The sequence below is a fragment of the Podarcis vaucheri genome, assembly GCF_965113315.1.
Source record: "Podarcis vaucheri genome assembly, chromosome: 16".
Lineage (NCBI taxonomy): Eukaryota > Metazoa > Chordata > Lepidosauria > Squamata > Lacertidae > Podarcis > Podarcis vaucheri.
In genome coordinates, this window is record NC_138754.1 from 34,914,119 (window position 1) to 34,927,517 (window position 13,399).

At 45.8% G+C, this 13,399-nt stretch overlaps 1 protein-coding gene across 1 annotated transcript in view; it reads right to left on the reverse strand.

Annotated features, from left to right (window-relative positions):
* Positions 1-13,399, reverse strand: part of ULK1 (unc-51 like autophagy activating kinase 1) — a 118,569-nt gene that overhangs the window by 81,978 nt on the left and 23,192 nt on the right. Inside the window, exons 4-5 of the mRNA XM_082204119.1 lie at positions 7,800-7,832; positions 5,871-5,907 (exon numbers count right to left, since the gene is read on the reverse strand). Of these exons, the coding sequence (XP_082060245.1) occupies positions 5,871-5,907; positions 7,800-7,832 (70 nt within the window). The remainder of the gene's footprint in view (positions 1-5,870; positions 5,908-7,799; positions 7,833-13,399) is intronic.

Sequence of the window (13,399 nt, forward strand, 5' to 3'; positions counted from 1 at the left end):
CACACCGAAGAAGCGTAGCTAATCTTTAAAAGGTCTCTGTTGTTAAGAAGAAGAAGAAAGTTTTCTAAGAACAGAACCAATTATTCAGATTGGCTGGCTCCTGCTATAGGAAACATAACTCCATTAAGACCAAAGATTAGCTACCAACTAATGGAGAAAGTGAGGGGGCAGACAAAAGAGCATTACAAAACAGTAAGCAAATTAGGAACCACTTAAAAAAAAACCACAATTGTCAAAATGCCTCTATCAGTAACATTTTTCAAAAATCTTGCAGAATGGTGTCCCTGTGACTATGTCCATGAATAAAACACATAAAATATGGTACTAGGCTGAACAACTGTCTTTTGAAAAACCACAGCTTCCCACTCCCCCATCTTTTCTTTTTAAATTTAAAGGAAGTTTCTAGTCCTGTTGGTGTAAGGATAAACTTGAAAGAGAAGTCTAAAGGTGGAGATTTCAGAACCCAGAGAGAAAGCCAAAATAAGAATTCCAACCTTCAAAGGGAGGCATTTCCCCCCTCCCCCTATTGACAAGCAAAAGCTGAATAACGTAAGCAAATTTACATAATTTATCCAGGTCACTGTATCTGGGCATTCTTGGTACAAAGATCTGGGGCCAGATGTAGCGTGCCAGAGTAACCAGGTGAAACAGGAACCAAAATAACTACACCATCAAGTGGCAGCAAATAATCACCTTGCAAATTAAGCTCACACTCCCATTTCCACAAATGGGAATGGGAACATTAAGACCCCTATTCTCACCCACAAGGATCATTACCCAAGGTCCTTCCTTCACCCCCACTGGACGCTCAATTCTGTCTGTTGCTGTCATTTACTGGGGGCACCAGCAATAACTCATCAGCTACAGTGTGGGAAGAGGCAGGTTGCGCACTGCTAGGTGCCTTAGTGTTCACATATAGGAGTTTAGATGCATGCATGCTCGAGGTAAGAGCATAGACCATGGGTAGGCAAACTAAAGCCTGGGGGCCGGATGTGGCCCAATCGCCTTCTAAATCCGGCCTGCGGACAGTCCAGGAATCAGCGTGTTTTTACATGAGTAGAATGTGTGCTTTTATTTAAAATGCATCTCTGGGTTATTTGTGGGCCATAGGAATTCGTTCATTTAGATAGATAGATAGATAGATAGATAGATAGATAGATAGATAGATAGTCCGGCCTCCCACAAGGTCTGAGGACAGTGGACCAGCCCCCTGCTGAAAAAGGTTTGCTGACCCCTGGCATGGACTCAATGTAGTAGGCGCCCAACCAACCAGATCTACTCACTTTAAAAGAGGAATAGGCAAATTTGTGGAGAAGAAGGCTGTCAATGGTTAATTCACTTTGCAGGACCTTTATACATCTTGCCTGGGACTCGTGTAATCCCATTCTGATATTTGAAATCGTAGACACAATTCAGTCCCTAGCTAAAGAGGCTTCCTCTACTTAACCTGAGCTTTGGAAACTTGCCTGACTGATGTCCATAGGGAAAGCATTCCAAAGTTTGGGCACCACCACCAGAGAGACCCTGTATTTGCAGTGGGGACATGCCAGATTGCAAGGCATCTGAGACTAATATTCTTATGGTTTGTGCAGATCTATATAGAAGGCCCTGTCTGACAGGTGTTGTTCCCTTTGTTTGTTTTTTTGCCACAGCTGAGACATTTTGGAGCATAATGGCCTGATCTTAAAAGTAATAAGTTTATCTATATTTTTAAAAGCTACGTGGTATGCACAGTTCTGCTGTCAAGACTTCTCTGCATTCCGGCTGCTAAAAGCCAAATAAATGATCTGAACCCATCATTCATAAAACATTTACAACGCTAGCTCCGGAGGGGAAATAAGAATCCAGTTTTTTTTTTAATATTTCCGTTCCAGCAGCTCAACATGAAAGAGGTTTAAGCGGCCATGATCAGTGAGGCTGGGATAGGAGAATTCATCTTTTTTTCCCATTGCTCATGAACCAACTTAGCACCAAATTAGCAAAAAGGAGGATGACAGCCTTGATTAACATTGTTTTGTTTAAACATGGCCGAAAAAAACATTCTGAGAGATGATTAAACATGGAGACACAGCTTTAATCTTTTAAGTTAGCACGTGAGACTAAAGGCTTTTAAAAAGGAAGAGTGTTTAGCCGCAGGAGGAAGAAGTGAAGGGAAACACATTCTAAATTCACTGTGTATTCAGAAGAGTGGCTACTTTAAATCCAGAACTATAGAAGCCTGTCTCCATTTGGAAGAATAACAAACATTTGTAGATCTGGTGTTAGCTTGTGTTTTTTAACTTTTACTGCTAAAGGAAGACTTACTGGGATGAAGGAGAACAGCAGGAGATAGGCCCATTTCTAGTCTGGGGTAACTGGGACAGCTAGTTTTTGGAGGCGCTTTATAGGAACTATCTCCCTGGTATCAGAGTTGGAGGGAGCCTTGCAGACGAGCCAGTGCAACTCCCCACAAAATGGAGGAGAAAGGGCTGCGGGCTCAGTGGTGGGACACTGCTTTGAAAGCAGAAGGTCCCCGGTTCTCTCCCTAGCATCTCCAGGTAGGACTGGAAACCTGTCATCATGAGGACCATACTGAGTTAGATGAGCCCTTGGTCTGACTTGGTACAAGGCAGCTTCCTACGCATGAAGGTTCTCCATGCAGGTGGGGTTGGGAAGCGCTGTTTCTCAGCAGGAGAGCACCTGCTCTCCTGGAGAGCCAGTGTGGTGTAGTGGTTAAGAGCGGTAGTCACGTAATCTGGGAAACCGGGTTCATGTCTCCGCACCTCCACATGCAGCTGCTGGGTGACCTTGGGCCAGTCACACTTCTCTGAAGTCTCTCAGCCCCACTCACCTCACAGAGTGTTTGTTGTGGGGGAGGAAGGGAAAGGAGAATGTTAGCTGCTTTGAGACTCCTGAAGGGGAGTGAAAGGCGGGATATCAAATCCAAACTCTTCTTCTTCTTCTTCTTCTTCTTCTTCTTCTTCTTCTTCTTCTTCTGCTTTGTATGTAGAAGGTCTCAGGCTGACCAGTAGAAGGTAGCTTCCTAAGTTGCTGCACAGGAAATGCAGAGCAGCCCCAGCATTTGGCTGCCTGCACTCCTCTTGAAGACTTCCAACAAGGAAGAGGCCACCAGCCCTCTGAGTAAAGGTTATATCAGGGGTTGCCAACCTGGTCCCTACTGCCCACTAGTGGGTGTTTCAGGATTCTAGGTGGGCGGTAGGGGGCTCTATGGCACAAGCTGAATCCTCCTTCCATCAAGCACTGGTGGGCGGTAAGGAAATCTTACCATCAAGAAAGGTGCATTAGTGGGCAGTAGGTATAAAAAGGTTGACTACCCCTGGGTGATATCATTGTACTGCCCATAACATGAAGCTTTGCTGCAGAGGAAGCAGATGTGGACAGGGCCTCCTGGATGGTGTGGGAGAACTCAATGATGTGAGCTTTGTTTTGCTAGTTCCTGGGAATTGCAAGCAGGTAGAGTGCTATTGCCCCGAAGGTCTTGCCTGCAGGTTTCCCAAAGGGATCTTGTTGACCACTGTGAGAACAGGATGCTGGACTACATAGGCCTTTGACGTGATCCAGCACAGCTCTTCTTAAATGTTATTTTAAAGGTAAAGGGTCCCCTGACCGTTAGGTCCAGTTCTCAGACGACTCTGGTGTTGCGGTGCTCATCTCACTTTATTGGCCAAGGGAGCAGGTGTACAGTCCGGGTCATGTGGCCAGCATGACTAAGCCGCTTCTGGCGAACCAGAGCAGCACGCGGAAACACCATTTACCTTTCCACTGGAGCGGTACCTATTTATCTACTTGCGCTGCACGCTTTCGAACTGCTAGGTTGGCAGGAGCAGGGACCGAGCAAAGGGAGCTCACCCCGTCGCAGGGATTCGAACCGCCGACCTTCTGATCGGCAAGCCCTAGGCACTGTGGCTTAACCCACAGTGCCACCCGTGTCCCTCAAAATGTTCTTTTACTGGATATTAATTCTGTATTTGTTCAATGTTATTATACGTCACTTTGCGGGCTTGTTTTAGGGTCAAACAGCAGGGGTTCATGTAACTTACTGCGACTTTTAGCTAATACTAGAGGTTTTTTAAAAAATAAAAATAAAAGAGGAATAGTTGTTGCAAGGAGGGAAAAAAACCCCTAGAGTCCCATCTCCTTCGCCCCAAATTGGGTAGGGGAAGAGGTATTAAAACTGGGTTTTGTTTTGGGGTTTTCCAAGGTTAAAACATGAGATTAAAGGGCAAGATGTGGTTGTTGAGCAGACAAACATTTCCTAATTTCTTTCATTCAATGAGCCTGGATTGCTAAACCTTGCTTCAGGCAAATCATTTGCAGTATTTAAAAACAAACAACCAAATCAGCAAAAGGAGGGGGGCGGGACTTAATTGCAATGGTCTTGTAAACAGAAAACCAACTGTTGAAAAGTAGTCCAAACAAAACCAGTCATTACTGACCTAGATTATATACAGCCGGTAAATGAGGGCTCAGGGCTTGAAGATTATCAATGAGGAAGTAATGTCCAAAGGAGCAGAGATGACAGGCTGCAAACTAGTCATTAGCATAAGTAGTGTTACTCCAGACTTTGCTTTCACAATAGAAGACAACAAATGCTGCACTTTTCAGGGTCCATGTCAGACTTTAGTGGACCTCCTTTGTAAGCAAAAGCCATAGCTCAGAGTCAGAACATGCCTTGTATGCAGAAGTTTCAATCTCTGACAACTTCAGATAAACTTGCAAGAGAACCGTCTGAAATCCTGGAAAGTGGCCACCAGTCCGTGGAGACAACCTGGAGCTAGACGGACCAACAACAACTCCTTAGATGTCAGCTTCCTATGTCCCCCCACCAAGTCACCCATCCACTCCTCCTAAACACATTCACCATCGCATACAGTGGTGTGTTTGGGTGGCAGGGTGGGGGGCACCACTAGGTTTTGATTTGTGGTGGGTTGTCATCAGGTTAAAGATGTCCATGCAGGACCACCTCCTCCCTTGAGGTCATTGTTAGTGACAGGCTGGGCTTCTAATTATACTGAACCACAGCATACCGGAAGCAAAGTCCTAATAGTACACACGGTCCCAAGAGTGGTCAGAAAGTGCAAATGGTCAAATACCAGTCCAGGTCCAACACAATGAGCAAGGTCCAAAGTCAAGATCCGCAAGGTCAGGTCCCTGCTTCTGCAGAATCTCCACGGTATCTGGGGTCAGTCCTAAGTCACAGTCCAGTGACGTTGCCAAAGCATGGTCCATCAATGGAGAAAGTTGGGCAGATATTTGGTCTCCACCTTCAGGGCCTCTGAGTACTTCATAACATTACATGCCTCCACATGAAAGCCATAGAAAAGTACTTCTGGCATGTGGATGGGATCATGGAGTCATAGAATTGCACAGTTGGAAGGGACCCTAAGGCTCATCAAGCCCCCTGCAATGTAGGAATCACAGGTAAATAATCCCTGACAGACGGCCATCCAACCTCTGTTTTAAAACACCCAATGAAGGAGCGTTCAACAGCTTCCAAGTTGTTGTTATCATTGAGCCTACTGCTTGAGTCAGCACAGTTGCATGGAACTTCTCCATATACCAGGCAAAGTGGTAGGAGGAGCTTATCTTGCCACGCCCCTCGTGAGGGGGCAGGGCAAGGTCCAAGCCAACCTTGGCACATCACAGCAACACTTCCAAATTCCCTAAACCCCTAGAAGAGCTGAAAGCTGATCAGAACTCCCCCAAAACAGGGACAACAGCACAAAAACCTTAAGCACAAGTTTTGCAGAATAAAAACAAACAAACAGTGAGCCACTTACATATTCCAGGCGCCACATTGGAGTGGCAAACATTTCAACATGCTATTTAGGTTTGCCAAAAAGAGAAGAGACATCAAGGATGATACTTACTGTGCAAGTAATCTGCCAGGTCTCCACCATTGCAGTACTAGATCAGGGAAAGGAGATAAAGAGAAGTCTGTAAGCAAGAATTTAGTTAAAAATTCTGTCTCACCAAGGCCCTACAATAAAGCACAGAAACAATCCTCTAGTTGTTTCCTGCCTCCAGCGGCAATTCACAGAACTCTGGCCACTTCATAAACGAAGGAGACTGGCCTTTTCCAATTGCAAAATGCCAGAGCTTAGGATCTGGTAAGTGCAGTGTAGATTTGTTTCCTTCATTTATTCATCTTACAAGTATTGATTCTTGAAATGAGGGAGACATTCGGGCAGGGGTAATCAGCCAGTGCCCTCCAGATCTTGTTGGGCTCCAAATCCCACCAGCTCTAGCCAGCATAAGCAATGGTCAGAGATAGAGGGAGTTTGGGATCTCAGGTTAGGGCTTTCTGGACACACGTGAGTGTGGATCACTGTTTCCACTCAATCCCTTCCCCCAGCCCACCCTCTGCTTCTGGGGCCTGAACAGAAAGTCTGCATGCCTATACATTCACAGAGATTGGGGTGGACCCAGCAGGCACCACCACAATCCCTCTCTCCCTACCTTCGAGTAAAAAGCCCCCTTCTACTGCAAATATATTATCCCAAGTTCTGCCCCACTGACATAGTCCAGCTAATATGAGCCAATCCTGTTCCTTCTCCAATGTTGCTTTCAAGAGGATGTCCATGGCTAATTTAGTGACCCTTGAGACCAAAACAGCAGAAGCCTTCCAACAAGAGCCAAGCATTTCATTTTGGAAGGTCTACACTGGCACCGAGATAGTAACCCAGGCAGTGGCGTAGCGTGGGGGGTGCAGGGGGGGGCCGGCCGCACCGGGCGCAACATCTGGGGGGGGCGCTCACACTCGCAGCTCTCTGCCCCTACCTGGCTCACTCACTCTCTCTCACTGCAGTGCTGGCTGTGCGAATCCGCCGCCCACTGTGGAGGGGGTGGGTGCCAGGCGTGCGGTGCGGAGAGAGAGCGAGGGACTATCTGGGGGAGCGACAGTGCAGCAGCCGCCCAGCGCAGCGCTGAGCGCAGGAGAGAACCACACCAGACCAGACCAGGCAGCAGCAAGAAGAAGCAGCGGCGGCAGGTTCAGGGTTAGGGGGCGCAAATTACTTGCCTTGCCCCGGTTTAGGGGGCGCAAATTACTTGCCTTGCCCCAGGTGCTGACAACCCACGCTACGCCGCTGAACCCAGGCAATAGGTTGGCTTCCTGTTCTCCCTTCCCAAATAGCGGTTTTTAATACAATAGCCTTGCAGGCAACATTATGATTTTTTAATGTGAGTGCATCCTTTTTTCTGAATTAAAACTAGAGGCATATTTTACTCTTACACTTAAAATATAGGTCATTGACTAATTATTTACATACAGGCATGGGAAACTGTGTCTCTCCATGTATTATTGTACTCTCAAGATGCTTGGACAACTCAGGACACTGTATGGACATCTCAGTTGACATAGATCACTTTGAGAATTTTTTACTTACAGAACCATACCCTACAGAGTATCACGCTGGTCACCAAAAAATAGTAATATTTCCCTCCTTTGCTCTTGCACTCTGGAGTGCTCTCCATCAGTTGCTTCTGACATCTTGTTGCAAACAGTCATGGCTTCCCCCAAAGAATCCTGGGGACCATAGTTTGTTGAGGGTGCTGTGAGTTGTTCGGAGACCCCTATACCCCTCGCAGAGCTAAAATTCCCAGAATGGTTTTACACTCAATCCCATTTCCCAGGGGACTCTCTGAGCAGAACATGATTCACTTGGCAACTCTCAGCACCCAGGATTCCTTGGACGAAGTCGTTATAGTTTAAAGTGGAAAGCTGATGCTTTAGGTGTCTAGTGCAGATGAGACCTAAGAATAACCTTCACCTTTGATAAGAGTTCAGAATTACTCACCTCCATAACCAAGTAAACAGAGTTGGCCATTTCCTAAAAGAAAAGAAAGGGGATGGGGGAGAATCGGTTATTATTATTTTTTTTAAAAAGGTTTGGATCCAGTCAACAAAGCAGAATACACTATGGGTGCCAGAGAATTTAATGCAGAGTTTACCAAGGCGTTCAATTCTACATGCCTTTCCCTTTTAATAAATCTAAATCATTTAGGCCCCCTTCCATATTCCTTGGAGGCTCCTGGGTACTCCTAGCTGCACATTTAACAAACACACTTGCTTGAGTGCAGTATCAAAAGCCTTTGCTGTTTCCAATTTAACACAGCCTTCTGAGGCTTCATAACTACAATTCCTGTAAAAGTAACGTGTGCACTGGAAACTGAGGATGGGAGATTTTTTAAAAATAAACCATGGATTATTGGGAGAGACAGAAAAACCAAAGCACTAGGACTAGAAACTGGAAAACTTCTAAACCTCCACATTATTATTTTTTTGCGGGGGGGGGGGGCGCAATTCAGTTACAATTTATAAAAGTGAATCTATAACAGGACTAGTTGCTTTCAACGAAAAATAAACACACATGAATTTTGCACCTTACACAAGGCTGACCCCTAATATTCGGCAGAGACGGGGCCTGTACCCCACCCCAGGTGTTGTCGAACTCCCATCACCCCTTGCCAGCACCTCCAATGGTCAGAGGCGATGGGAGCCAGAGGCCAGAAACATCGAGATCGCCAACAATTCCCTGTTCCTATGGTATATATAAGCATGTGTCAATAACCATCTTTTAGCAGAAAAAAACTCACAGGGTTGTTATAATTGTGGGAAGGGGGAGGGAAGCAGGTTGGAGAGACCTTAGACCCCCATCCTGAATTCTCTGGAGGGGTAGCGCCATTTCCTGTTAAAATTTTGCAAGGTGTGTGTCCGTGTGCGCTGTCTTTCCTTTTACCAATTCTCATTCTGCTTCATTTTTACTCTTTTATTTTTTTTTAAAGTTACTTAGTCTGCATTTGGGCAGAAAAAAGCATAATAGAAAATTGCATTTAGGCTTAAGTGCCTATCACATTATGCCTTAACTAACTGCAGGTAGCTTGCAGGTGATTGCTCAATATTTATTGATAGAGTGGCCATCATCACAGAGCAGGAATTGTGTATATCCCTGAAATATCACATTCGACACCGACCAGCTAAAGTCACACTGTCAGCATGCAGTCAAAGTACTATGCAAATGTGGAAGCCAACTGCTTTGCATACAACGGATTCTGACACAAATCCAAAATTGCATGCCGTTAAGTTTTATGGCTCCTTATATCTTCCCCCAAGTTGCCAGGGCATCTCTCAGGAAGTGAATGTTGCATAAAGATTAACACAGTTCTTTTATGGACCATTAAATATAATAAGAACCTCAGGTGATGGAGGCGGATAATGGACTACTTGCCAGCTAGCAGCCAGAGACCCTCCACCAGCCATTAGCCAAGCTGCTGTGATTGCACAGAAAGTTCAAGCAACCCAGATGCTGAAGGGGAAATGTGGATTATGGGATGTTGGCAATCACTGTAGTTCTGTTTGGTTGTGGCAAGGGAACCCGAGATGGGGCTAAAGTGCAGAAGGATGGGTGAGTCAGACAAATCTGAATTGCATTTACTAACTGAAAATTAATCAGCCAGGGTGTCTACTGCACAGAATTAGAAGAGGCTTTCTCCTCTATTCTTCTAGAAAACATTGTGGGTGAGGGGTAGAAAGAAACAGGAGGAAGATGAGCTGATAATCAGGTGAATAAATGGTTTGTTGGCCAGCTCAGCTGTTGCAGCTGCTGTTTCATAGGGAAGGAGGCTAGGAAAGGGATTTGAATGTATCCAAAACATCCATACAGTTTGGGGCTTTTGTTTCTCCTCTGACAAATGGACCGTGGCTTGCCCTACTCACTCCCACCCTGCCAACTTCCCAGCTACCCCCCCCACCCCAGTCATTTAAAAAAAAAAAATGCAGAATCAAGGTTTTAAAACTACTTTCGATGAGGAGGCAGAAAGTGGGTTAGTAACGTCACTGTTTCTAACCACTCGCTGCTGAGCACAGAGCTTCTGCCGCAAACACACACACAATCAGTTTCTCCCAATTTCTGAAGATAATATTCTGTGAATCTAGACAAAGCAGGGCAAATGTGCTTTCTCAGCAGGGGGTCACTGCTCATATTACGCCCATCGCTATAAACACCTTGCCCAATCCTACTTTATTTTATTTTATGCATGGAAATCTCCACTCTCTGCGAAAGAGGCTTTGTATGTTTTTCCTGCCTCTTCTGCAAAGATTGGGAGAGGTATGCAAAAATAATAATTATTATTCCTTTCTCCCAAAAGCACAGGTGGCACCAGGGTTCTTTGGGAGACAGCAGTGGCAATGATCAGGTATTTAAAGCAAAGACCCTTGAGCTGATAGAACTGTCTGTAGTGGCTGAAAAGTATCAGTTTCACCTATCTAAGTACAGTGCTGCCTTGGTACTTGAACAGCTTGGCTCCCGAACAAATCAGATCCTGAATGCTGCAAACCCAGAAGTGTTCCTGTTTGTGAACGATTTTCGGAAGCCGAACGTCCGACGCGGCTCCTGCAGCCAATCTGAAGCCACGCCTTGGTTTTCAAACGGTTTCGGGAGTCGAACGGACTCCCGGAACTGATTAAGTTCAAGAACCAAGGTACCACTGTACACAGATAGTGAAGCAAAGATTCCCCACTTCTTGCAGGGGGAAATTAACGATACAAGGAAATGAACAGCTTGTCAGTATGTGTTCAATGGGACCCATCACCACCCCAAACACAAAACATTCAACCAGATGCTGAAGTTTCTGAATGTCTGCAGTTCTGGCAGCTATTACCCTTACAAGTTGAAGGTAGATATGGAAGGGAAGAAAAGGATCCCTTTTGCTTAAGTCACAGCGTCATTCCCCTAGCTCCATGAGATTTCAAGAGAGCCTTAATCAAATTTCTGCAAATGACAAGAACGGCTTGGCTTGCATTCCAAATAAAAGCAGGTCAGGTCAACTTGGTTGGACACATTCAAATCAGTTTTTCTTTTTTAAAGTTTGGAGATAACATCCCGGCACTACCTTACGGGGTAGTCCTTGTAAAAGCACTACCTTATTGTAGTACAGTGGTACCTCGGGTTACGTACATTTCAGGTTACATGCGCTTCAGGTTACAGACTCCGTTAACCCAGAAATAGTACCTCAGGTTAAGAACTTTGCTTCAGGATGAGAACAGAAATCGTGCCCCCGCGGCGCAGCGGAAGCAGGAAAGCCCCATTATTTAAAGTGGTGCTTCAGGTTAAGAACAGTTTCAGGTTAAGAACGGACCTCCGGAACGAATTAAGTACTTAACTTGAGGTATCACTGTATTTGGATTTCTTCAAAGAGACCAATAATTTATTTTATTGAAGGATTTATATAATACCATCTTAGGTGAACTATCAAGGCGACGTACAGGACCATAAAACATAACATATAATAAAACCAACATGAAATAAACGTTACAGTGGCTGCCTAATCTTAAACTGTCTAATCTCAAACTGAATAGGCCCATCTGGAGAAAAAAGGTATTTGAGAGACACATGGAAGTTAATGGCAAGGGTATCTCTTGGCCTCTTCGGTAGCACAGGGGCAACTGACAGGCATTCCTCCAGATGATCTCTGCGACTGAATGAATAATAAGGGGAGTAGCAGAAAGAAGCTAATTTCATAACCCTTACTGTGTATTCCTATTTCAAAACCTTCATTCGTCAGGGACAGAGTTGGTCGTCATTTCTCACAAAGAAACAAAATCCCAGTGGACAAGATGACCAAATGTCACATAATTTCCGAACACCAAAGTGAGTATTCTTTCCCAGGGGATGCAGAGTAAATTATTCTCAGTGAAGAAAGTGGTTAGTGAAATGTTTCCTCCCCTACTCATAATACTAGAACTCAGGAATATCCCTTTTTATAATATTATTTTATTTTTTCTTCCGTATAGAAAGTTACTTTCTTTACTCAACCATTATACAGTCGCACTTTGGTTGTTGAATGCCTCGGTACTTGTACGTTTTGGCTCCCGAAAGATTGAAACCCGGAAGTGAGTGTTCTGGTTTCTGAACGTTCTTTTGGAAGCCGAACGTCCGATGCGGATTCTGCTATTGTTTCCACAGTGCCTGCACAATTGGGAGCCGCGCCTTGGTTTCTGAATGTTTCAGAAGTCGAATAGACTTCTGGAACGCATTGTGTTCGAAAACCAAGATATGACTGTACAGTGGCACCTCGGGTTATAGATGCTTCAGGTTACATACTCTGCTAACCCAGAAATAGTACCTCGGGTTAAGAACTTTGCTTCAGGATGAACAGAAATCACGCGGTGGCGGCACAGCGGCAGCAGGAGGCCCCATTAGCTAAAGTGGTCTTCAGGTTAAGAACAGTTTCAAGTTAAGAACGGACCTCTGGAACAAATTAAGTTCTTAACCCGAGGTACCACTGTATTGCAAATCAACAAACTAGGGACTTCCTGCTCTCCCAACATCAATGTTTATAACCCAAAACACATACAATTTGTTTTAAGGTTCCGTTTTATCTAACTTCATCCCTTCCAACATGTTTCTTAATATGTTGTGCTATTTTCTTACACTTCAAACCCCTCTGTGGCCTTCATAGAAATGCTCAGGGATATTCAATGAATCTGAAATGTTGGGAGTATTCAGGACGGATAAAAGCAAGTACACACCACAAAGCTAAACTGTGGAACTCGCTCCCACGGGAGGCAGCAATAGCCTTTGGGTACTGGCTGCGGGGAATCGCAAGTGGGGAAACACAGTTACACACACAGCAGGGGCTGCCCAGCCCCTGAGGCAGGATGAAGCCCCTGAGGCTGTGTCCCTGTGGGGGCACTGTGCACCCTGCCAACTCTGGCTGAGAAGCAGCACTGGCATCACCACCGATTTCCGGAAACATGCTGCCAGAACCCGCCATCGCTGCACAACCGAGGTCAGGAATGCTTTGGCGAGGGCAGTGCAGCAGCGGCAAAACGGGCATGGCATCCCTGGCACTCAGGTGCTGTTTATGGGCTTTCCATGGGTACCGTATTTTTTGCTCTCTAAGACACACTTTTTTCCCTTCAAAAATTAAGGGGAAATGTGTGTGCATCTTATGGAGCGAATGCAGGCTCCTTGGCTTCAGCGAAAGCAACGCGAAGCCTCCGAAGCGCAGAGGGAGAGCTCCCCCAGTGCTCCGGAGGCTTCGCATTGCTATCACTGAAGCCGCCTGAAGCCCCCGGAGCGCAGTGGGAACTCCCACTGCACTCTGGAGGCTTCAGGCAGCTATCCGCAAGCCTCCGGAGCACAGCAGGAGTTCCCGCTGCACTCCGAAAGCTTGCGGATAGCCGCCTGAAACCTGGACAGCGAGAGGGGACGGTTAAGTCCAGTCAAAGGTGACTATGGGGTTGCGGCGCTCATCTCGCTTTTCAGGCTGAGGGAGCTGGTGTTTGTCCACAAACAGCTTTCCGGGTCATGACTAAACCACTTCTGGTGCAATGGGACACCGTGACAAGTGCCTGAGCGCACAAACGCCATTTACCTTCTCGCCACAGCGGTAC